The following is a 27,146-nucleotide window of genomic DNA, read 5'->3' on the forward strand; positions in this document are numbered from 1 at the left end:
AGACATATGTAAGAAAAAAGGGAATGCATAAAAATCTGTGTGGATGATCCCATTTTAGTGGAATTATAATTTTAAAATTAGAAAAAATATAGATTTGAGCTGCATCTACTGACTTGGAAATGACTATGATAGATAATTAAGCAACAAAAAGTTGAAGAGTAGTAGGAATAGTGCAATTCTACTATGGCAAAAATGAGCACACACTCTGTCTTTGTGTGTAAAGTCTTGTATGTGTAGACAAGAGCAGTGGAAAGCAAGGAAGGGTTCAGACTCATCTGAGGGTTTGAGAGACAGTGAGAGAACAGCGAGTGGGAGATGATGAACTTTTACTTTATGCATCTTTGTATTGTTTTTATTGTTAAGAGGAACATTCATTTTTAAAATAATCTAAAATAAAAATATGCAAATGTTCCTCCTCTTTCATAAATCAAAGGAAATGATAAACTGAACCAACCTCATACTCTCTCTGTTCCTTTTTTCAATTACAGTTTACATTCAATATTATTTCATATTAGTTTCAGGTGTACGGTATAGTGATTAGACAAACATATACTTTACAAAGTGTTCTCCCTGATATTGCCAGTACCCACCTGACACCATACCCAGTTATTACAATACTAGAGGCCTGTTGCACAAAGATTCATGCAATAGGCCTTCCTTCCCCTGGCTGCTGGCACTGGTTTTCCTCCTGCACCTAGGACCCAGGCCTTTGCTCTGGCTGCCACCTTTCGTCTTCTTTCCGGCTGGAGTCTTCACTCCGGCAGGCTGGAGTCTTCGCTCCAGCTGGAGCCTTCAGTGTTCGCTCCGGCCGGAGCCTTCAGTCTTCTCCACTCCGGCCAGAGCATGGCTCCTGTAGCTCCCTCCACTCCCCCCTCCCTTGCCCTCCCTCTCATAGCAGGCATCCCGCCCCACCCGGCCACTTTGCACCTGCCTATGCAAATTAACCCGCCATCTTTGTTGGGCTAATTTGCATACTCACTCCTGATTGGCTGGTGGGTGTCGTGGAGGTATGGTCAATTTGCATATTTCTCTTTTATTAGTGTAGATTATTGACTATGTTTCCTATGCTGTACTACCCTCTCTATTTCTTTCTCTTCTCTCCACTCTGTACTCATCCTTAAGATTGTGTCACATCTTCACCCATAAGGTGAGAATCTGTTACACTTTGTCCATACAGCTTTTCATCTGTCCAGTGCCAGGCTTCTTCTCAACATAATCCCTGTGAAGCCCTCAGATTCTTTTTTTATTTTTATTTTTTATTTTATTGATTTTTTACAGAGAGGAAGGGAGAGGGATAGAGAGCCAGAAACATCGATGAGAGAGAAACATCGACCAGCTGCCAAGGTACATGCCCTTGACCAGAATCGAACCTGGGACCTTTCAGTCCGCAGGCCAACGCTCTATCCACTGAGCCAAACCAGTTTCGGCGATTCTTTAAGATATAGTTCTGGAGCTGTTTTAGTATTTCACCCCAGTTTTCATTACTAATCTATTTGTGTGCATACCACTGGCTAGTGAAATGGTTACATTGAATTGGAATACTTACTGTTAATCAGGCATGAGTCTTCAGTCAGCTTGGGCTGATCCTAAGAAGACACTCGCTTGATTGCCCTCTCATCTCGGGTCTGTCTACTGTGGACAGAGCGGGAGGAGGGGGCCTTTTTACTGCATCCCCCAAATCTACCCAAACCCCTGTGAGGCTTCCTGAGCTTCCCTTGCTCCACCTCGTCCGTCTGGGCTCCTTGCCACCATCCCAGTAGCTCACGTTCTGCTACAGCTGCCAGCATGTGTGTCTTCCTATAGAGAGTATGGAGTGTCTTGATGGTGGGGACTATACTTGTTATTATTTTTATATATTTAGTGCCTAGGATAGTTCCCGACACTTTCTCCTCCTCTCCTTCCTTCCTACCTTCTGGCACTGTCCTTGGTGCTGACTTTGAGATTAATACTTGTAGTCTCATTTCTCAAAAACCTTTCATGGGCGGGCGGAGGGGGCGGGGGGGGGAGAGGTGGTGTGAGTAGTAAAGAATACAGCAGAGGACAATGTGTGCATGGCAGGACCATGCCCGAGATGCTGTGGCTCTCAGCAGAAACTCAGACTGGGAGTGGGAAGTCTTCCTGGAAGAGGTGATTATGATGAGTCCTGCAGACTAAGGAGGAGTAGCTTGGTGGGGAGGATGGGAAAGGATCATTCCAGGTAGTGGGTACTCTACATACTGGCAGCTGGAACTGCGACTGTATTTGAGGGGTGATTACAAGTATGTCAAAAAAAGAAAGGGGTAAGAGAGGAGCTAACAGGGCTCACAAAGGCATGCAATTCTTAAAATATCTGGTGTTGCCAAGGAAATACTGCTGACCAGATAGTCGTAGGCAATGAGGCTGGAAAGTCAGGGTGTCATTGGAGTGTGAAATAGCATTGGATGCCAACCTAATGGGTTCCGATTTTATCTCTTTGGAAATGATAGCTAACAGATCTCAGGCTCCTCTGCCCCGAATCTCATAGCTTTAATATATATATATTTTTAATTGATTTCAGAGAGGAAGGGAAAGGGAGAGAGAGATAGAAACATCAATGATGAGAGAGAATCATCAATCAGCTACCTCCTGCATGCCCCCCACTGGGGATCAAGCCTGCAACCTGAGCATGTATCCTGGGTGGGAATCACACCGTGACCTCCTGGTTCATGGGTCGATACTCAACCACTGAGCCCCACCAGCTGGGCTTACAGCTTTATATTTAAATCCATTAACCAACAATGAAATGTAGAAAAATTATTTAATGCCCACTTTAGTCAAATTCATTGTGTGTTTTTTTTAATGGCTATGAAGATGATGAGGAACATACCAGTTTAGAAGCAATAAATAAATCAGAAGAAGAAAACAAATTAAAGTGAGTAAAAGAATCATGAAAAAGATCCACTTTCAGATAAGTTGAGCCAAAGGGAAAAATGAGGAAGACTTTCTAAATCATGTGTGCTGGGCACTGTGTTAGCAGCCACACACACAGAAATGAATCTTGATCTGGCACTTTATTAACCAAATTACTTAATTTTTTATAGCAGTGTTATATGCTGCTTGTATTCTAGTCTCTTAGCTACTTTAAAAAGAAAGCAGACTTCAAAATTTTGTAAGTTTTAAAGAAACAGTTACATATGCGAAATTAATATATGTATGTGTCTGTACATGTGTTTTCTTGGTAGGTCAATGTGAACCAATTACCTTGGAGCTCTGCATGAATTTGCCCTACAACTATACACATTACCCAAATTACCTTGGCCACAGGACTCAGAAGGAAGCATCCATCAGCTGGGAGTCCTCTCTTTTCCCTGCACTTGTTCAAACCAACTGTTACAAATATCTCATGTTCTTTGCCTGCACCATCTTGGTACCGAAATGTGATATGAATACAAGCCAACGTATCCCCCCTTGCAGGTAATACAGTGGGGTGTCTCCTATTACCTCAAATATCCTCATTTTCCCTTGGGGAGAACCGAAGGAAGGAAGACAGTCTGAGTTTAGACAAAGTAAGTATCTTGCCAAGGAGCTCTGTATTTAACAAATTACATATTTAAAAGGTAAGGAAGCAGGAATTAGAAAATGAATAATTAAATAAGAATTCATTCCTGAATGACAGAGGTATAAACTGCCTTTCATAATAGTTTCTGTACTTTAATCAAATAAAATTACATGTGTGTCATTTTGGTTGATCAAGAACTGTTTTGAAAGATGTGAATTAGCAGAAGACCAGGTGTATCTGCCTCTTTCCCTGGCAACATTGATGTGTTAAAAATGCTGTCTTTTAAAAATATACATATATTTATTGACTTCAGAGAGGAAGGGAGAGGGAGATAGAAACTTCAATGATGAGAGAGAATCATTGTTCGGCTGCCTCCTGTACACCCCCCATTGGGGATCAAGCCTGCAACCCAGGCATGTGCCCTGACCTGGAATTGAGCCATGACCTGGTTCATAGGTCAACACTCAACCACTGAGCCACAACAGCCGGGCTAAAATGCTGACTTCTTATAGCACTCAGAGGTTAGCTATGTTACACAAGGAGTGGCTGAAAGGGACATAATGCCAGCTTCACAGGCTGGACAGGGGATGGACATTGCTGACAATGTTATACCCGCTCGAATTAAATAAGGGACAACATTTCAAGAGTGCAGCTTGGACTTAAGATATGAATGATGTCTATGGGTTAAGAGTGTTGCTATGGAGTCCACTGTCTGACTCAAGTTCTGGCTCTTCTCAACCTGGTGTATAGCCTGAAGCTGGTTCCTCAGGTTCTCCCAGCCTCAGTTCCTGTACCTGTAAAATCCAGATAGTGATGGTGGTTTTGAGATGAAACGAATGTGCAAAAATGCAACGTGCTTCTCATTGATTGTAAGCCCAGAACAAACAATAGCCCCGATGATAGGGCACGAGCACAGCTAGCTGCTTAGCACAGTGTGGTCCCTCTATGCCAGGTGTTAGGGGCTGTAGTCAGAGATCGTGCATTTAGGAGTCGGCTGCTCTCCCCGGTGCTGTTTTCCATCAAAGGGTGAATCTACAGATGTGCTTGTCTACGTGTGAGTGGTAACTATGGAAACCATATGTTGAGACCAGAAGTCACTTAGAAGTTTAAGAAAAAGCCATAATATCAATATGGTGGACAGATGGAAAAAGAATAAATTATATACTGAATATCAAACAGGTGACAAGGTAGGGGCACCTAGAGAGTGGGGCAGGAAACAATAAAATTTCAAAATGACCTGAGGAACTGAACAATTCATTCCAATAGAGTCAAACTTACTGTTGGTTTGTGCAAACATAATTCTGAAAGTTTCTGTTAAATGCTTTTTGAAGTGCCACTAATAAAATGCCTACCCATTTTATTCTACATATTTCTAAATCTTATTTCCCTTTTGCTGGGCAAGGTCAATAATAGTGAATAATTGCTTTTAATAGGACTTAAGAAATTCTTGTGTTTGACTTTCTTTTCATATGTATGTAAAAATTTCCCTAATGCAGTATTTTCTGGAACAAATTTACATTCACATATAATTTATAATTTCAGGCTTAAATTTCATATCAATATGCCTAAGATGAGGCTGATCCTAAAACATTTTGCTGTCAACATTGTGTTGGACTTTTTTTTAGATACTTTAGGTCTGTGTTTTAGGTTTACACATACACATACATCTTTCATTTTAGGTGGATATCAAAATGAATTTTACATTTTGATATTTATTTAGAGGACATACTTTTTATATTATAACACGAATACTATCCTAAAATTCATGAAGCAATACATAGTTGCTTTGGTCAAGCCTGTTTATTTTAAAATTAGTTTTTAATTATGAATCAGAAAAATCTAACATTCTCAAGTTCTTACATTGTGCTAAAAATTTAAGGTACTTCTGCCATCTCATCCTCAATATCACCTTCTGAGGGAGACCCCTGCCAGCAGGTTTGCTGTTTTGGCTCAGCACCACACAGATAGGGATAAGGACAGCGCCCCCTGCAGTTGCCGTGCTGTGTGTTTCCATAAGGACAGCGCCCCCTGCAGTTGCCGTGCTGTACTATTTCCATTTTATAGAAAAAAATAGGAAATGATAGAGTCAAGCACTACACAGTCTTCCATATAAATTAGGTATTATCTGATCAATTAAAGTATCAAAAATTGATTTATATATACCTTTTATAACTCTACAACAAACTGTTCAATACAACAGACAGTTATCGAACACTAATTGAACTTCCTGTTTTTGCCAAACGGATGTGGGAACACCATGGCTTTCTCTCGCCCACCCCCCACTTCCTCCGCTAAACCAACATCGAGTTATACTCTGTCTTGTCCAGACTTAAATCTAGACAGAGCTTTATCTGCAACTTCCTGATTCAATTGCTAACCATTCCCTACCTTGTTGAAATGAACTTACAGTTTAAAGTTTGAGACTTTTGACAAATAAGAATGTATTTAAAAGGAAATAAGAAATTTACCCAGGAGCTTACTTTAGTTGTGTCTATTTTTAAAAAATTATTTAACTAATTTCTTGATGATATATTGAGTCAAAACCATTCTTACCCCCATCCCTCAATAGTAAGTAAAGACATCTTTCATGAGACACGTTGATAACTCAGGTTAATAATATTCTGGGTGCAAATGAGAACACAAATGAAAGCACCTAGCACAATGCTTAGTACATATTTTCTTTAAAAAAAACAATAACCAGCAAACTTTATTTTAACAAACTTGAACTCAATATAGATGGGTTTGGGAGAAGTACCAAGCTTTTCAACAATATTGGTCTATGTGGAAGGAAGGAGGGGATGGATGCCTTAGGTAAGACAGGTTGGCCCATGAAATGGCTCACATAGCTGGTCACTGAGGTTGAGGGTGTGGTATAGATTCCATAACCATTGGTGGGAGACTATCTAAACCGATATTGGGGACTTCCCAACTTGGAACAAAAATGTTGGAGAATGTGTCTGTCTTAAAAAAAAAGAGAGAGAGAAAATGAGGAGGGCAAAACTGAGAAGGGACTCTGTGTCCAGGATGTTGGTTAGGGTATAGACTCGCAGCTAGGAGACAAACAGGTCCTGGAGAGCTAGTGCACAGTCTAGTGAACATAGACAGCAATCTTGTGCTGTAGTCAAACTCATGAAGAGTCTAGATCTTACTTAGTCCAACCAAAAAAAGAATTGGTAATTATGTGATAGGGGTGCCAACTATAACTACAGCAGAGATTTTACTAAAATAGTAGAGGCCCGGTGCATGAAATTCGTGCACTGGGGGGGGGGGGGGTTTGTCCCTCAGCTCAGCCTGTACCCTCTCCAATCTGGGAGCCCTCAGGGGATGTCTGACTGCCTGTTTAGGCCTGATCCCTCACACAATCTGGGACTGCTGGCTCCCAAATGCTTGCCTATCTATCAGCCTGCCAGCCCAATTGCCCCCAACTACCCTCCCCTGATGGCCTGGTAACCCCCAACTGCCCTCCCCTGCAGGCCTGGTCGCCCCTAACTGCCCTCCTCTGCTGACCTGATCACCCCTAACTACTTTTGCCCTCCCCTGCCAGTGAACCTACTTTTGCTCTCCCTTGCCAGTCTGGTCGCCCCTAAATGCCTTCCCCTGCTGGCTGATTGCCCACAACTACCCTCCCCTGCTGGCCATCTTTGACCACATGGGGGCCGCCATCTTGTACGACAGTGTGAGGGTCAATTTGCATATTACTTCTTTATTATATAGGATATAAACATATCAAATCAACATGTTTTTCTTGTTAAATTTACTCAACGTTACATGTCAAACATATTTCAATAAAACACAATATTTCTATTTCTGCAGTGAAGTTTCTTTTGGTGAAAGTATGCTGCTGGGATGTATTCCCTTTGTAGAGCTATTATTTGTTTTGGTTTCCCAAATACCTATTATGTGCAAGTGCATCGATATAGAGGGGTGGGCAAAAGTAGGTTCACAGTTGTGCAAATGGAAAATAATACAATTATTAATAAATAATAGTACAAGAATAAACTGTGTTTCACATACAACTGTAAACCTACTTTTGTCCACCCCAGTACATGCACATGCACACTAAATACATACACCAAACCCACAGAGACACATCCACAGAGTATTAAAACCCAGCACAGATTCCCAACATACATCTCAGGTGCAGTTATTTCTGCTTCTACTGTTTTATCTTCCTTGCTCTTTCAGAGCTCTGTGTGAACACTCCAAAGAACACTGTGAGTCTGTTCTTGGGATCGTGGGCCTACAGTGGCCTGAAGACACAGATTGCAACCAGTTTCCCCAGGAAAATTCAGACAATCAAACCTGCCTAATGCCTGACGAAGACGTGGAAGGTTAATTTATAAATTAATTTCTGTGGGGTATCTAATATGGATGAACATATTAGCTCCTTTTTTAAAGTCTCTCTGTTGCTATTGTTTTTTAATATTTAGTTGCCACTCAGGCTTCATAGGGCAGTGAATTGCTTTGAAAATTGATTGCTTTGAAGAACTTGGTACTTATTTGTTAGACATGGTCTTTATTTTAAAAATGAATTGCAGAGATGAATTTAATAATGCAAGTATTTATTTTATCCACACTTAACTCACAGAACCCATTACATTGGATGCTGCTCTTATTCTAGGGCAGTGGTTGGCAAACTGCGGCTCGCCAGTCACCTACAACTTGCAAGCCGCGGTTTGCCGCTCTGTTGACTAATGAGTTTGCCAACCACTCTTCTAGGGTTTCTGAAGGTAATAGTTAGGACTTGGTTCCTTCAAGTGCAAAGCATTTGGAGATCTTGGCAATATATGAGCTTCAGGCGGAGAAACGGAATGGGGGACCAGTCCCAGGTGGCAAGACTAGAGTGGGAAACAACTGTGACATGTAGGGCAGCTGGGTAGGTAGAAGCATGGACTCCACAAGGCATTTTAGGCTCCGGCAGTCCAGTCCTTAGGATGTCCATTCAAGAAGAGTGTTAATTACTGCAAAGTGTAAACACTGATCTGGTGAAGTGATAACAGATGCAGGAGAAAGATGCTGATAAGCAGAGAGAAGGCGGCTGTTTCAACTTCCGTGGAGTACCTGCCTTATCTTCAGTAATAGCTCCTTGCCCACATTCCACACCATAAGTAGATAGATGAGCTGATGGTCCTGGGGTTTCTGTTTACTGACAGTAATGGGTTCCATTGTTTTTCAACAGAATGCTCACCTAGTCACTTCAAGTGTAACTCAGGACGGTGCGTTCTGGCCTCCAGAAGATGCGATGGCGAGCCCGACTGTGACGATGACAGCGATGAGGAAAACTGTGGTATGTGTGTGAGACGGCGCTTTTCTTGAATACACTAACAACTGGTTGGGATAAGGGACTGGGTTCAAGAAATATCAACTGTTCATGGATAGTTCTAAGTAGTGATTAGGATTGAATGCTAATATATTTTCTTCTTAAATCATCAAATGGCAAGGCATGAATTGATGTGTTTTTCCTGTTAACTTTATTGATTTTTCCCTAAATTACGCTTTTATTTATAACCTCGATGAAAAATTGGGTGTCCCAAAAATGTATACACATACTTTGAGTAATTACAATGGCAGGGGCTATTAAAATACATTTCCTTTTCAAAATTCAGCCATCAGCTTTTAAAGCATGTATATGTTATTTTGGGACACCCTGTACATGCAAACCCTTAGTAAAAGGAGAAGTACTTCACGAAAATAAGGAATTATTTTTGTTACTAGTGATTATAAAGCAGTTGTCATCCGTCTTTGCATGATTCCCATGCTGTTAGGTATCTAGATACATAGAGACAGAGTTCAGGCTCCAGTGTTGAAATTTAATTGGGATTTATTTTCATGCCCTCTCCAATTTTGCATCTGTTGGCAAAAGGACAAAACTCTTTATGGCATTTCTGCCTTTGAACTCCAAAATCACTCATGGAAAGGCCAGAAATGCCAATAGTAATTTAAGTGGCACTAATTCCCATTTTGTTTCTCTGCAAACCTTTGTACTTGTAACCTCAGAATGCGTCAGGGAATAGAAAACAGACAATGCTTTTTACTAAACAATATTCTAGAGTAAGGCAAAGCAACTGAAAAGCTATCCAAAGATTAGTTTGGTTATGATGATTTAGCTTATTCTGCTTTTAAAAATTGACACCTTTTTTTTTTTAAACCATCAAAAGCACATAAGGAAGTACATCTTTTGAAATCATTTTATTCTTTTGGCCTTTTAAGTATAAATACTACCTTGCTCCCAAAAATGAATTTTCCATAGTAAACAGTGCCCTTTTGGTCTAGACAAAATGTCACAATCAATCAATGAAATCCTATCAGCTGCTATAAATATGGACAAGTGCATCTTCTAGAAAATTAGAGCTGTCAGAATAATGGTACAATGACTGGGGTAATTTTGTTAGGGAGGAACATACAGTGTTTTGAGAAGCTACTGTTGTTTGCTTGTTTGTGGTCTTTATGTAGAGAAATAAATAAAAACCTATTGAATATCCCTAATCTGAGTGATTTATTGAGAACATATTGAATGGTTTGCTAGCTATGACTTTGATGGGTGATGGTATTCTGAGATGCAGTTTTACATGGATTATCTTAGATGATTCAAAGCAGTTACGTGGTACCTACTGAGGTGGATAGACCTAAATTTGCAGTAAGGTACTAAGTATTTGAGAAATTTAAACGCTTAGTTTAAAAGAAGAGTCTTACCAGGACTAAAATATCTGAGTTTTAGAATATACTCTGCAAAAAAAGAAACCCGAAGAACTATAGGTTTTAAATCATCCTAAAATATCAGGTTTCTAAATAAGTCATGAGTGTTCATCAACACTTTAGTCACATAATCAAAATGATAGAAATTTTCTACTCCCTATCAAACACTCAAAATATTGATGCACTACTGAGAGCTCTAGTTAAGGAAAGTTAAGAATGGGAGGGGAATTAATACATTTGGAGTTACATTAATTGCTCCAACAGTATTACTAGTAAGTCATGAGAAAACCCACTACCTTTCCCAGAGTGACTGATAATAGAACATTTATATACATTCCCCTTTGGGATGTGTGCACATGTTAGAATGGGCATGTCTGATGCTCTGGGAGGATGGGACACTCAAAATCAAATAAGGAAACTGCGTGGAGGAAGGCTCACTATTGGGAAATCACCCCGTTCCCATGTTGTCTACTTGCTCAGTTTGTCTCTCTGCGTCCTTGGCCTGCGTGGGCATACCACCTGGCAATGCAGCCGCCAGCTCTGGCAAAGCTGGCTTCACCCCAAACTTCAGGTCTTTCTGTTTATTCTGTCCATTGTGGAGTTGTAGGCACCTAAATGCTTGGACTTCACTGACGAATGTGACAATGAACTATTCAGTCTCCCACATCTGCAGTTCCCCCAGGAGTTCCAACAATATTATTGGGGTTCCCCTCAAAACAAGACTTACCTAATTTAGTTACAAGATAATAAACGTTTTGGGAATCTATTTTGAGTCATTTTGGCACATCAGCAGGGAAATATGGTGGGCAAAGCATACCATTAATAAGTACACTTTAAAATATATGCATTAGAATTTAGCAATGAACAATGTTCTGAAGTCTCCTGCTCGCGTGGTAAATTTTTGTTGTTGAAGTCGTTTTCACTGTGTACGCAATTGCTAATGTAAACAATATTTGAAAATCTGTCAGTATTGGGAATATTTTCACCAAGTGTTTAGAAGAACTTTGCAAATTTGAACACATCATTCCAGAATTGCTTTATGGGATGGAGCCTAAAAAAATAGGAGTGATTGTTAAATCAGCATTATTGGTACAGAAGACTTCATTGTCTTAAAGGCTGACAGTTTGTCATTCATTGAAATATACTATATAGATGGAGCTGCCTGTGAAACCAGCAACTTCATGAAACAAGCTGATTTCCAATCTAATATTTTCCAAGCCTTTAGGTATTCCTAAGCAATGGAGGAAGAGGCAAAGATATGGGCAAAGAAATGAATGAGAATCACATAAAAGAAAGGAGAGCTAAGGAAAATAACAATGGAATTATATTTCTGAGTTTTGCCTTCATGTTATAGATGTGAGTTTGTGAGACTGAGGTTAGCTTTTGCTAAACCTGTGCCTACAATTTAGGTGAGCTACAAGCAGGAGCAAGGTGGTGCCTGGGCTGTGATGTGAGCAGCAAGGCTTCTCAATGGGGCGGTCATGGGAATAGAGCTAAAACAGTTCCTTTATTTCTACTGTAGAAATAAAACCCTTCATTACATGAACACAGCACCACAATTCCTAACTGATCACCATTCCATATAAAAGCGTACACGCCACAGGGAGAAAGATAGACACAATACAAATGCCTGAGTGTGGTGATGTGCCTTTCCGTTTCTCTCCAAATAACTTAAAAATCATTCCATTACCTATCTTTGGTCTCCTCTTGGGCTCAAATAAAATAAAATCTATAAATATAACCTGAACATTTTCTCGGAGTCAAAACCCCCTTAGGCTGTGTTTAAAAAGCCTTTGACTCAGATTTGTGGGGTTTGCTGTTTGATTTTAAGAGCTTTCCAAATGACTTTTCTATCCAGTTGGTCACCTTAGCATCACACTGTAGCTTTGAAGAGTGAGAGTTGTCATTATCTCTGTGCCAGGTGGCTGTTATTTTGACACTAATGATTATTTGGTTTCATAACCTACAGCTGCATTAAACACTCCATCCCATGATATCTGTTTTTATTTATTTTTAATATATTTTTATTGGTTTCAGAGAGGAAGGGAGAGGGAGAGAGAGATAGAAACATCAATGATGAGAGAGAGTCATTGATTGGCTGACTCCTGCACGACCCCACTAGGGATCGAGCCTGCAACCTGGGCATGTGCTCTGACTGGGAATCGAACTGTGACCTCCAGTTCATAGGTCGACGCTCAACCACTGAGCCAGCAGAGCCTGTTTTTAATTTTTAATGGAGTCATGACCTTTTCCTTTTAAATTATACATCTAAAATATCATTGTACCAAAAATGTCACTTTAAAAAGAGGGTGGTTTCTTCACAAAATAGCAATACGGTCTTCCATGTGATGAATGTCCTGACCTTTTCATTCTACCTCATATATGCTTTACTATAACTCCACAAAGGAGGCGTGAGGCCACTCAAACTTTTATTACAAAACAGAAGATACAGAAGAGGAAATTAATTATCAAGTACACATTTAATCTTTTGTGTCAGGCACTATTATTACTATTTTAAAGATACGAAACTGAGGTTCAGAGAAATAACTCATCCAAGATCACACAGCTAGTCAGATTGGGGCTAGGATTCAGACCCAGTGGTCCAACTCTGAAGCTGTGCTTCCCTCACGCCTTTTAGGGAAGAACACAACTAAAGATCTGTACCTGGACCCCAATTGGAGAGATTTATTTATTTTCTCTAAATTTTACTTGTAAAATGGTGATTATAATACCGATGTTGTGGTGGTCAGGTCTAGAGTTTGTAGTGGAACATAAATGTCTCTTACTGTCATTACTTTTTGTGAGATGCAGGCCTTATGTCTCAGAAGATCTACTTTTGTGGGCTTTCATTAGCTCATTCCAAAAGTCCACGTTCTTCTTCCTACGCGAAGGAAGGGGACCTTGTGAATAGTCAGAAAGACTCCTGCCTTTTCTCCCTTTCTCCACTGGCGCACAGTGGGGCTGTGATGAGAGAAGCAACCCTTAGAGCAGGCGGCACTGTGGGATGCTGACACCTCTGTTTTGATTTCCCTCGCTCTGCGGCGGAAGTGGCACACTGTGCCATTTGGCAGGGGCTGGGCCATGAGGGCAGACTTCCGGCTCTTTCACAGTTCTCCTGGGACCCTAGGGGCTGCCATTGTCAGAACGTTCCAGATGATGCCTGTATCCTCTGCTAGCTGAAAATCCAAATAATGTTCCTGTGAGTTCCCAAACCAGATGTCCCCGGGCCTAAGACCATTCCTAATGTGCAGCTGGTAAAAGACTCTCCTCTCATTATTGATTTCCTGAATTTTTGAAGGCTGAAACACTTTAAATCTAATTTTAGCTCACAGTAAAAATTCCTCTTTTGGTAACTTTTCTTGATAAGTATTTTGAAAAGTGTATTTTTTTTCTTATAATGGATTTCAAGAATCATGAGTCAATCATCTATGAAATTTCTCTGAATTATTTGTGCTAAGTCAGATGAGAAATAGCATTTTTTTTTAAACACACTCATTTTATCAGTACTTTTCATCTCACTCACCTTAAATTAAATAGTCTTTCCTGGCAATGAGAGAGACTTTTTGTTCCATTTTAGATGAAGTTCCATCTAAAATACACATGTAAGAGATCTCACTTATATGTGGAATCTAATGAACAAAATAAATTGACGAACAAAATAGACCCTGAGACATTGGAGCATGGAACAGACTGACGTATTTCAGAGGGAAGGGGAGTGGGGAGGAAAGAGCTTAACCAAAGACCTTATATGTATACGAGAGGCCCGGTGCACAAAATTTGGGCATGGGTGGGGTCCCTAGGCCTGGCCGGCGATCAGGGCCTATTGGGTCTGTCTCGCCCAGTCCTGATCATGGCTGGACTGGCCAGGGCCTGCCGGCTGCCAGCTGCCGGCTGCTGGCTGGGACCTGGGGGCCTGCTGGCTGACGGCCAGGGCCTGTGGAGCCTGCCGGCTGGGGCCTGCCGACCGGGGCCTGCTGGCCAGGGGGAGAGACCAGGGGAGGTTGGCTGGCCATGGGAGGTTGGCTGTGGGAGCGCACTGACCACCAGTGGACAGCTCCTGCGTTGAGCGTCTGCCCCCTGGTGGCCAGTGCGTGTCATAGCGACCGGTCAACTGGTCATTCCGGTCGTCCCGCTCATTCGGTCATGACGGTCGCTTAGGCTTTTATATACATAGACTAGAGGCCCGATGCATGAAATTCGTGCAAGGGGCTCTGTCCTCGCAGCCCTGGCTGCCTTGGCCCTCGCAGCCCCGGCATCATCTGGATGGTTGTTCTGCTGTTTGGTCTAATTAGCATATTAGCTCTTTATTATAAGAATATGCATAACCCATGGACACAGACAATAGTGCGATGAAGGCCTGAGGGGCGGGTGGCAGGTGTGGGTGGAGGGGGTCAATGACAGGGGGAAAAGGGGACATCTGTAATACTTTCAATGATAAAGATACATTTTAAAATAAAATAAAATACATGTTGGTTGAGGGCTGCCAAGGGCATAGCTACTGTTGTAGGCAGGGGTGAAAGGTACCCAAACATGAATGCCCCGTGGCCTCTTCCTTCATGCACCTTCTAGCCTGAGGAGGGCTAGGGGTCTAACTGGAGTGACAAGAACACATTAGAGCCCAGGCCACATGGCTCAGTAGTTGAGCATCAACCTGTGAACTGGGAGGTTGAGTCTTCAATTCCAGGTCAGGGCACATGCCTGGGTTGCCGGCTCCAGTGCGGGGCGTGCAGGAGGCAGCTGATCAACGCTTCTCTCTCATCATTGGTATTTCTATCTCTCTCTCTCCCTCTCCCTTCCTCTCTGAAATCGATAAAAAAATATATATATTTTTAAAAAGAACACATTAGACTCTTGGCATGTTTTAGCAGACATAGGACACACACTGTGCTTGATTCAAACATCATTAAGTTCATCGCAAGTGCTTCTGTTTCAGAGGCAAATTACAATTCAAGCTTATAGTCTCGATCTGGTGCAAATGTGCTCATTTCCATTTTAACTGATAAAGTTTGTAACCTTAGATCTCTGGCTACATTACTAAAGTAAGTGATGGCTTTCCTACTGGCTCTGAAACTTGTTTTGTAGCTGTTTGGCATAGGAGGGGCCTCTTTTGCTACACACACAGATGGCCTGTGCATTTTGTGGACTGAAATTACATTTTTAGACAATATGCATGTAGATTACTAGGTTTTGGCATCTTTGCTTAAAAGCATAACTCGCCATTTTATAGATGAGTCTTATGTGTTGGCAAGTTGACTAAGAAAGCAAAAGGAATAGTTAAACTTGAACGTTAATGTATAATTGCTTTTTCATCCCCCCCCCCCCCATTTTTTATACTTCACATTTGATCTTCTCTTAGCAGAGCTGTACTCCTTATATTGGAGGATGGAGAGTATCAACTATTTCTACTTTCAAGATCACATGTTTATGGTAGACACTCTTTAAGAAAAAAGAAATCAGGCCTTTCTGTTGTCATTTTTCTACGTAGCTTGATCACATTCATCTTTATTTTCACCTCCACATCTATTGCAAATTACCTTCTCTTCTGTCTCCAGGCTGTAAAGAGAGAGGTTTGTGGGAATGTCCATCCAGCAAACAGTGTTTGAAGAGCACAGTCATCTGTGATGGGTTCCCAGACTGCCCCGATAATATGGACGAAATAAACTGCGGTGAGTCTTACAGGAACTTGTCAACACACAAAATTACCTCTCATTGTGAATAGAAGGTAGAAATTGGGAAATATATGTCAAAAGCTTTTAGTATGTTCAGACTTTTTTTTTTTTTTTTTTTTTTTACCAAAACTGCACTTGTAAGAATATATGCCAAGAAGACAGTCAAACAAGTATACATTTATTCACAATGATATTATACTAACACTAGAGGCCTGGTGCATGAATTTGTGCACAGGTGGGGTCCGGCCAGCCCGTCCCACTTGGGGCTGGCTGAGGGGAGGGGCCACAGGAGGTTGGCCAGCCGGGGGAAGGGCCAGTTGGCCAGCCGCAGTGTGCGTCATACCAACTGGTCATTCCAGTTGTTCCAGTTGCTTGGCTTTTATATATATATATATAGAGAGAGAGATTATTTATGACATATAAAAAATTAAAATACTACAAATATCCAAAAATATGGGGACATAAAATGAAATAATATGCAAAAATTAAAAACCAAGTTATAGGACTAATTTCTCCTAGGTTCATTACGTACCATTAGGCGAATAAAACAAAATATAAAGTATTATGTGTACTATTTTCCTGAGTTTTGAAAGTACATAGATCCACATATAGAAAAAGATCAGAAGGTAATAAGTTCACAATTATAACCCCCTGGGTGGTTGAATTATTAAGTTTTTGTGGCTTTTTTAATTTTTAATTTTTGTATTTTCTACCTTTTCTAAATGAATGGCCACATTTTTTAGAATCAGAAAAATATTTAGACCTCTTAAGATGTCTTACCTACTGGTTATAGAAAGCCCAGCTCAAGTCAACTTAAACAATAAAGATACTTATTATCTTTATTATAGTCTATATTATATGTAACCTATTATCATAGAAAAAGTCAAGTGTAAGAGGGATTCTTGAGGCTGGATGTGGGAGTTCAGCACTTCCATGATTCTCTTAGTTGGGCTTGACCTCGGGCTGACTCCCACTGGGTCAAGAGCACCTGGGGTGCCATGCCTCCTTGATCATATCCAGTGGGAAGAAAGGAGAAGCCTGCCCTCATCTCTCCAACATCAGTTAGGGATTCGCTCAGGTTCGCCACATTTGAGCAGGGTCCTGCTAAGGCAGGAGCCTTTGTGTGGACCAGCAATGACCCCACCTGAACAGCTGAAATGCAACTTCCCAGGGAGAATTAAATAGGAAAAGAGGCTGGGTCCTCCAGCCACCTCTGATCCAGGGTAGGACCCGTGGCCTGGCCAGCAGAGAATGGGCAGGAACTATCTGGCAAAGTACAACCCACAAAACCATAGGCCAAGACCCTGATCTTGGATCACATGTTCCCTCTTGGACGAATAATTATATTCAGAAAAAAATAATACTTGTGATCAGAAAAATGCTGTCTCCTGCTTAAGCTGATCAGGATCTTCCTCTGGAGCTTGGCACAGGGTGCACGTGGGGAGGTGGGGAGCAGTGAACAAAATCATGATTCCTTAAAAAAAAAGAGAAAGAAAGGAGTTGGATGCTAGGTAGGCAACCAAGGAGTCTCACTGTGATTTTTTAAAACCCAGGAGAGAATCAGATGTTTCTCAGAGAGTCATTTGCTAGTAGAGATTTTGACAACATAGACAGTATCCACATACGTGGACGGAGCTGGTTCTCACGCTGTGGTGACTTCAGTCCACTCACCCTCTGTGCTCTGCTCGTGACACAGCAGATTTTAACCCTGTTCTTTGATTTTTGATATTTCTGCTGCTTGGCACGACTTTTTCAGTCCTATTGTTAGAGCATCGAGTCACTCGGAGAAAGGAGTTCTGTGTAAATGCTTGCTGTTTGTACGGATTGACATCTAGGAAGTGAGATTTTACCGATTCTCTCGGTCTGTTTGCCACCTGTTTGGAGGCCTCAGTGAACTCACCTTCTTTGCTTGTTCCTGCTGGCCAATGGCAGCGTGCCTGTTAGTGATCATCGCATTTACCTGTAAAATGTTTCCGTCTTCTTGTTTCTTGTTCCCTGTGCCAGCATTTTGCCAAGAGGATGAACTGAAGTGTGCAAACCACGAGTGCGTGTCCCGTGACGGGTGGTGTGACGGTAAAGCGGACTGCTTGGACAGCTCAGACGAATGGGACTGTGGTGAGCTGCTTGCTTCTGCCATCTGCTGTACACTCGGCTACATGAGTCCTAAGTGACTCCACAGATTGCACTAACCAAGCTCATCTGTTTTGCTTTACTGTTGTTAAAGCTGACAGTGGTGATTCAGATCCGTTATTTCCAAGCCACAGAATGTAGACATTTCAAACAGAGCAGTAACTCCCCCCGAGTTACTGCTCTGTTTGAAATATCTACATTCTGTGTAAAAGCACTTGAGTTCAAGTGGTTATAGATTATAATTTCTAAATTCATCACTCAGCTTCAGCCACGATCGATACTCTGCTATTCTTGTGTTATTGACACCTCCTGGAATGGGATATTAAAGGGGCCCTCCCATCTTCTCTGTACACTCGCTCCACATCCAGATGGGACTTGTAACTATTACTTCTCCCTGTGGAAGAGCCTAAAGACATCTCCCATCAATACCTCCAGTAGTTCAGTTTATAATCTTAAATTTGCTTGATTCCATCATCCCACACTCATCACTCTTTCTGTTCCCTCTAGCTCTCACCTCATCTGGCATCATCTGGCCAAATCGTAGTTATCATGTGTGTTGTGACTTCATGCTCACAAATGATCTGCAGTTTGTTAAGTACAGAGGATGTTCTTTTATAGAATCGGAATTAATGCATATACCAGATTAACATCACCATCACACACTTGCATTCTCACGTGCTTTTTGAAAGGAGATGATAAGAGTGAAGGTACAACTAGCTTCTTATCATTATGCAAATCATTGGTAAACTCATGGGGATGGGCCCTGCCTCTGGCTGTCTTCTAAAAAAAAAAACAAGAACTATCTGTCTCTTTCACTGGAACCTTCAGTTTTTTGAGGGCAGAGAGCATTTCTAATTCATTTTTTTTCAGTCTTCCACCACACCGAGGGCAGTGCTTTTCACAGGGTAGGTATTCACCAAAAGGTTCTTAACGAAAATGAATAAAAATGAATGCATGCAAGTGAAGAGAGGCACGTAAAGTTACCCTTTGGTTTCACGAGAGGAAATGTTTTTAATTAGGGTTTTCTCTTTTGTTCTCAGTGACCCTCTCTAAAAAGGAGAACTCCTCGTCATTCCTGACTGCTCACAGGTCTGCCACAGAACACCACGTGTGTGCAGATGGCTGGCAGGAGACCTTGAGTCAGCTGGCCTGCAAGCAGATGGGTTTAGGGTAAGGTCAGTAGTGTGTAGCACTGATGAATTTCTCAGAGGGCTTCACGGAACGTGGCTGTAAATATCTTCCTTCTGAATGCAGAGCGACGGAGTGCTCTCACACAGAGCCCTCCAGGGCACGGGAAATGAATCAGGTGACAGCACCGCATTTAATGACAGGCACCTGCTCTGAAGAGCCTGGGTGGAAAACCGGCTTTGATGAAGCTTTAAAAGTAAATGGAGTAATTGTATTTTAACTACTTCTGACGTGAAATGCTTTCCTTATTTATAAAAGCATCAAGGCGGTTTCCTCCGAGGAACTGGCTGGAAAATCGTGCGATACAGCCTAAGAGAGTATTGAACATTCCTTTTTAAGCAGCACACGTTTGTTTCATAAGTTAAGAAATAAACTTGATGTTGCAGGTATTTCAGTTTAGCCCAAGTAATGCAGGAAAGCTACATCAGGGAACATTTCACCATTTTGCTTCCTAGTAGGATGAGAAGACACTCTGCCTTTGTTATAAACACACTCAAAGAGGTACTTTGAAAGTTGCATACTTGCTATTATGTGGGGTTTTTTCTTTCAGTTCTATCAGGGATGGAAAGCAGTAATTGAAGGGTCCTAGAATATATACCTGAGTGTGTGGGTGTGTGTATGTTTGTGTGTGTGTGTGTGTGTGTATATATATATATATATATATATATATATATATATATCACTATGTATGTGAGATTCTTGGGAAAATAATTTGGTAGAAATGAGAGGAATAAATGGATTTATAATATACTAGAATAAAAATTGTACTAATGGCATTTCCCAGGAAACTTGAAACAATTTTACAATGATGAACCATTCAGTTAGGGAATAATAGCTAACAGCATTGTTTTAAAATCTCAGTTAGAGCCCTAGCCGGTTTGGCTCAGTGGATAGAGCAGTTCTATTCTGGTCAAGGGGTCAAGGGCAGGTACCTTGGTTGCAGGCTCTTCCCTAGCCTGGGCCCTGGTCAAGATGTGTGCAGGAGGCAACCAATTGATGTGTTTTTCTCACATCCATGTTTTTCTCTGTTTTTTTCCCTCTCTCTTTCACTCTCTCTAAAAAATAAATGGAAAAATATCCTCGAGTGAAGATACAAATAAATAAAGAAATAAAATCCCACTTTGAAAAATTATCTAAATCCCAGAATCTTCTGCTCATTTTTCCCCACATAAAGACCCACATCTTTGGAAAATTGAGTAATCGAGGCTAATCAATAATAAAAGAACTTTAAACTTTGCCAAAGCGGAAAAATTATATTTGCCAAGATCCATTAAATTATACTTTATTTTCACAACTTCCTTATTATGTCTAAATGAAATGGGATATGATTTAGTCAGAGAAAAATGAAAAGCGTTTTGAAAGTGCTTTATTTTCCCCTCACCAAGGCACAAGATTATTTCTTAATATGAAAGCTAGATTACAAAATGACAGAGAACTTCATTGAGAGTTCTAGGGGAAGTCGGGACTGCAAAGATTTTACAACCAGAAAAGTTTCTTTGACAAGCCACCCTGTTCTACTACAAGTAGAAGGGATCTTGTTTTAAATATTCTACTTTATGTTTCTTCTAATTTTTTGCATATAAGATTTAAGTTTTTTATTGTGGTGAAATGCACATAACACAAAATTCACCATTTTAACAATTTTAAAGTGTGAAATTCAGTGGTGTTTAGTAAATTTATGATGTTATGCAATCATCACCATTCCCTGGCTTCGTTCACTTGGCATAATGATAGTACGCATCCATATATTGGCACTTCATCCCTGTTTATGGCTGTATAATGTTCCATTGCATAGGTATACCTCATATTAAAAAATCTATTCATCCATTGATGGACATTTTGCTGGCTTCCTCCTTTACCTATATTTTGTGCATTTTGAATTAAAAAAATCTCTTTACTCCGTTTTCTCCATTTTCTTAACGTGGTGGGAAATTCTCATTTCAGTATTTTAGATATTTAGAATCCAAATTGACATTTACATTTTTAAAACGATAACTTTATTTCCAAGAACTACTAGGAAAATCTGAACATTATAGTTGGAAAATCATAGCCATTATTTGGCTGAGCTCATGGATAAGTAGTGGTAAGTCTTCCAAGGAAATGAGTAGGAAAGATAATCTCAGTATTTTTATACTTTCTGATTGCCTTCAAACTCTTCAGTGTACTTGGGTGTTTGATGAATTGACAGAAAGCTGCACAGCCAGGATGGGGCAGGAATGAAGATAATGAGCTAGAGGAGACCAACTCCTGCCGCGGGGACGTGCTGCTCAGGACGCCGCTCTGTGAGCACTGTCCCCGCGACCAGCTGCGTCACGGTTCTGCCACTGATGCCTCAAACTAACTTGAAGTAGCCCAGTGCCTTTGACTCATTTTCTCCAGACTCAAAGTCCTCAATAGGAGGGTCTGTCTGACCATGACTAGTTACTGACCTGCACGCCAGCTGCCTGGGGGTGGGGGGCGGGGGTGCGGGGAGAAGGCAGAGCGGTCTCCTTTAGCTTCTGGAGTGAAGTGTCCACTGCACTGGCCTGCCTTTATACCTTCAGACATACTCGGCACCAGAAACTTGAAGTTATAAAGAACTTCTGCTTAGGGCCTTGTATGAGAGTAGGCCTTGTTCGGAGGATGCAAAGGTGAATAACATCATCAAAGAACTTCCAGTGTATTGGGGCAGACACGAGCAAGCAACCAAGAACATAAAGTTAGAAGAAAAAAAAATTCAGACTTTTGTCATCTAAGAATGGTTCATTGATGGCACCGCGCATGACATTTCTATTAAAATGATATAAAATATTCAGCTCTAAGATTATCTTAATACTGTAGTATACATTTATTAAATTATTCCTTTATTCATTCAGTAAACATTTATAGAAATCAGCATTGTAGTGTAGTATCCAAAGACAAATTTAACCTAACTTCAAATAGGTCATTCAGTGACTTGAAGGGGTACATGTTGGAGCTAGTTCATAAAAAATTACATGTCTACACCAAATTACATGTCTTGCAGCGATACTACTGAAATGCTTTCATGATAGAGGGAGTTGATTAAAAACACCTGCATTTAGAGTTTTTCAGACTTTCCATGTCTAACAGCATAAATGCTAGGCTCTCCGATAAGTGCTTGTCTGAATGAGAAGGTTCAGAGTTCTTTGCTGAATTTGAGAACCTTTTTACCCCCGCCTGCAGGTATCTCTAGAGTTCACCCAGCTAGGAAGTAGGATGGTTATTTGATTAGACAAGGGTATAAATCAAGTCCCTAAATTCTCATGATAGTATATGGACTTTGCTACCTACATGTCCAGTATCAAAAACATATGGACATTTATTTAATCAACGATACAAATCAGACCTTGAACTGTCCTCTAACACTTGCCAAATGCTCAGTTGAGACATCTGGTATTTGAGGAAGTTGGTCGAAGGGAAGTGATGACTCTCTGTGTCTCTCGGCTTCACAAGGTTTATCTTTATATAAAGTTAGATCATCCAGAAACAGGCTGTACTATTTTGGCAAAATTCCTTTATGGAATTAGTTTCAATCTGATTTTATGCCCTAATCTTTTAGAGTTGGTCAACAGAAGAAACCTGCTTCAGAAACATATTTCTATGTCTTGGGAAAACCCAAAGACAACATCTGTTATGTAACCTTATAGTCCTTTATGTAAAGATTTACACTAATCTTTTCCTACTCTCAGGAGAAGTTTCTAATTTCAGATTTCATTTGTCATGTAAGAACTATCTAATTCAAGATGATTTTCTGATTGATGGACTTCCTTGAAGCTCAAAGACAGATTCAATCCTCTGTAGTAGAAAATGTAGCCCAGGTTGCCAGAAGTTTAAAACTTTGTAGTCAACTTTAAAAAAATTAAAATATAACTAATATGTTATAAAAGTTAATCTTTAAAGGGGTAAAATTCAGTTGTTTTTAGTACAGTCACAATGTATGCAATCGTCAGCACTGTTTAATTCCAGAACATTTTCATCAGCTGGAAAAGAAATCCCATGCTCACCAGCAATCATGCCCTGCTTCTCCTTCCCCCAATCCCTGATAATCACAATTTTACTTTCTGTCTCTATGAATTTTCCTCTTTTGCACATTTCACACAAATAGAATCATGCATTATGTGCATATCTCTCCTGGCTTCTTTCACTTAGCATAATGTTTTTCAGGGTTCATCCATGTTGTGGCATGGGTCAGTATTTTATTCCTGTTTATGGCTAAAAAACATTCCATTGTTTGTGTATATCCCCATTTTTATTATCAATTGGTGAACATTTGGGTTGTTTCCACTTTTTGGCTCTTATCAATAATGCTGCTATGAATATTCAAATACCTATTTATATGTGAACCTATGTTTTCAATTCCAATGGGTATATACTTAGGATTAGAATTGCTGAGTTAGATGGCAACTTGATGTTTAATTTTTTAAAATAACTACCAAACTGTTTTTACAAAGAGCTGTACCATTTTCTACTCCCACCAACAATGCATGAGGGTTCCAATTTCTCTATAGCTTTGCATCTGACTAAAAGGGATCACTCTGGTTGCTGTATTGAGCATAGGCTGGCGGGGCAAGGAAAGGAACAGGAAGATTAGTTAGGAGGCCATTGAAGTAATCTAAGCAAGGGATTTTGGTGATTCAGATCAGTATATTAGCAGAGCACATGGTGATAAATGGTTCGGTTCTGAATATATTTGAAAAGTAGAGTCATAGGACTTCCTGACAGATAGATGTTGGTTGGGGGTTGAAAGTAGTTAACAAAGAAAAGAGTTGAGAATGACTTAAAGGTTTTTGGCTGGAGCAACTGGAAAGATGGGATAAAAATAAACTGGATGGGGAAGATTGTGGATGGAGAAAGTTTGGGGAGAAAGATCAGTTCTGTTTTGGACATGTTAAGTTTGGGATGTCTAGTAGACATTCAAATGGAGAAGTTTATAAGGCTCAAGTCTGGAGTTTATTAAAGAGGTCTTGGCTGGAGATATATATCTGGGAGTCCCTAGAAGACAGATGATATATAGATTTATGGGACTGGGTGACATAACCAAGAGAGTGAGTATAGAATAGAGAATCTGATGTAGGGCTGAGGCCTAACATTAAGAGGATGAGAGAAGAGAAGCAGCAAGCCAAAGGAGTTGAAAAAGAACAACCAGAGGTGTTAGAGTATGGATATCCTGGGAACCAAGTGGAGAAACTATCAAGGAGAAGGCAATTGTCAGTTGTATCAAATGTTGCTGAGAAGTCAGGTAAACTGAGGACTGAAAGCCAACTGCTGGTTTCAGCTCTGTATATGTCATGGTCATGAACAGTTTCAGTGGAGTGAGGGGGCTAAAGCCTAAGAGATAATGGGAAGAGAGAAATAAAAAGTAACTATAGAATATTTTTTAGGGATTTTGCTGCAAAGGGGAAGCAAAGAAATGTAGTTAGAGGCTGGTGCGGGAAGTAGGAAATCTTTGATTTCCTATTTCCATGGAAGCACTCACTATTCTGTGGCTGAATTCCTATAAACCCCCAGTACGAATGTCCCCCTCCCCATAATTCATATGTTGATTTCTGATTCCCAACAGGACGATATTTGGATGTGGGGCTTTGGAAGGTGATAAGGTCAAGAGGGTGGAGCCTCCTGAATGTGATTAGTGCCTTAAGATTCCAGAGAGCTCTCTGATGCTTTTCCAGGTTGATGGCCATCTGTGAACAAGAATGCAAGTCTGAGCATAGGCAAAGGACATCTTGGGTACTAAGAGTAGGTCCTCTACAGCACCCAGTTATTCAATAAACATACTTCATTGATGAGGCCAACCAGCTGTTCAAACATAAGTCCCTTTTAATATTGCTTTATTGGGAGTTTTGTGATAAGTCCTCACACTTCCTTGTGACCTTACCATTGTATGATTTTTAAATGGATAGCATTGGGGATGTGGGGGTAGGGGAAATTTATCCTGCAGAACCACGATCCAAGTGTTTTTTACTTTTTGAAATGTCACTTAGAGTAATAAGTAGATGCCTGGCATCTCATAAGTAGAACTCAGCTAAAGCAAACTCACCAAGTGTTATTTTTTTTCCACACAGAAGCTTTGTAGTTTTCTGGCAGATGTGTAGCTCTGGCACAGAGTATTCATTTCCTACCCATTAGCAAGAAGCCGCTGGCTAAATGACTGCCTGAGTGAGAAGAAAATCATAGAGTCCAATGCGTGGGTGTGGTGTTTTTTGGAATGTGCTATTCTGGGGTGAGAAAGAATAAGACTTTTCTTGAAAAAGTGTTACATCCTGAAGAAAGAGAAAATGATTTTAAAGTTCTTCCACGAGACCACTGGATGTGAACTTTTAATAAACAAAGCAAGGTAAATCTACCAGCTGTCCTGAGAGCATTTCCATAAGATCACTAACAGCAAGTTCTGGCAAGAATTTGGATATTTGTTAGCAAACGAAATCTCAAACTGTCAGTTGAGTTAATGAGTAATTTATGAAATTAAATAGAAACTTCTCAGTGCTGTAGACAAATTCACCATTATTAACTGACATGGAACTATTAGAGGTCCTGAATTAATTAGATGTTTAAAAACTTACATTTCATTTTGTGGTAAAAAAAAAATAGTTCATCATTAAAAAATGGATTCACATCCTGATTTATAAAATTAAAGATGGTTTCCATGAGTTCTCCAGAAATAGATACTGTCAAGACCCAGATTTTAGCCAAAAATATCGGGGGTAATTGTAAGCAAGAAGATTTTAGAATAGGAAGAATTAATCTCTATAAAGTCTCTGGGTGCATCAGATTCCCCAGTCATAATGAATATAGCATTGTCATTAGACATAGATATGAATGGGTCCTGGGAAAATAGGAACATGATTTATAACTTGAGTGATCCATCAGGAATTGACCAAAGAGGTCTGTATGACTTCTGTTAGAATTCCTTATGTGGTGGTGACTTCATTTTGGAACTCTACCAGGAGACTCCTGGTGATGACTTAACTTCTGATCCAGTATGTTCTTCATGTTGTCTTTGCAACCTACTGCAATTTGGCTTTCTTCTATCTCCCAGGTAGGACTGATAGTCGACAATGACATCTATATGACAAGCCTGCTGGCCTTATAATTCAAAATACAATTTCTTACTCTGGCATGCAAGACTGCATAATCTGTACCCTGCCTCTCTCTCTTACCCAATATCCTAGCACTTCCCACTAGTCCACTAAACTCTATGACACATTGACCTTATTACTGTTGACACTGAGAAAGAATGTACCTGCTAAAGAAGGACTCCTTGTGGTTGATAAGGTCCAAATTTATAATCAGAGTCTAGCAGCCATTATTTATGTGGCCTCTCATGCTTGCAGTATTTCAGTCAAAAGGCACAGACTGGGCAGCCAAGCTTTCTGCAGTGTGTTCCTGCTGTCTAAGCGGACCCTTATAAAGGAGTTCCTGGAATCATATTTTGACCAATAGAATTGAGACTTTTTGTCTTATTGGAGCTGCACAATTATATCCTCATTTGCATCTTTACTGATCAATCAGAATGGCTCCAATTCCAACCAATCAGGACAATTATTTTGGACCAATCAAATTGTTAACTGGAGTCCTCATTTGCATGAAAATGGACCAATCAGGGGCCAGGGGCAGGAACTTCTGTCTATATAAGCCAGCCTCCTCTTCTCTTGGGGGAGCTCACTTTCTGCTTCTTTTCCTCCTGGCTTGAGCTGTGACAGGGAGCTGTTTCACTGGAGCTGGAGCAATTGAGTTGCAACACTGGGGCTGTAATGCTTGGGCTGCTACACTTCAGCTGCTTTGCTTGTGTCTTCACTTGAGCCCTTTCACTTGAATAAAGTCTCTTCCTTCACTGCACCTCAGCTTGGGGGCTCTGGTTGATTGCCTTGGTGGTAGCAGCTTTTTGTTAACGTTACTGATGTTCCAACACTGCAAACTCCTTCCCATCTCTGGGGCTTTCCTTTACT

The 27,146-nt window shown here is 40.6% G+C and overlaps 1 protein-coding gene across 1 annotated transcript in view; it reads left to right on the top strand.

Moving 5' to 3' along the window:
- The window catches only part of CORIN (corin, serine peptidase), a 192,648-nt gene that overhangs the window by 141,041 nt on the left and 24,461 nt on the right, over positions 1–27,146 (top strand). Inside the window, exons 11-16 of the mRNA XM_008140283.3 lie at positions 3,201–3,432; positions 7,703–7,848; positions 8,697–8,804; positions 15,766–15,879; positions 17,887–17,997; positions 19,053–19,182. Coding sequence (XP_008138505.3) covers positions 3,201–3,432; positions 7,703–7,848; positions 8,697–8,804; positions 15,766–15,879; positions 17,887–17,997; positions 19,053–19,182 — 841 coding nt within the window. The remainder of the gene's footprint in view (positions 1–3,200; positions 3,433–7,702; positions 7,849–8,696; positions 8,805–15,765; positions 15,880–17,886; positions 17,998–19,052; positions 19,183–27,146) is intronic.

Source organism: Eptesicus fuscus, chromosome 2 (assembly GCF_027574615.1).
Source record: "Eptesicus fuscus isolate TK198812 chromosome 2, DD_ASM_mEF_20220401, whole genome shotgun sequence".
Classification (NCBI taxonomy): domain Eukaryota; kingdom Metazoa; phylum Chordata; class Mammalia; order Chiroptera; family Vespertilionidae; genus Eptesicus; species Eptesicus fuscus.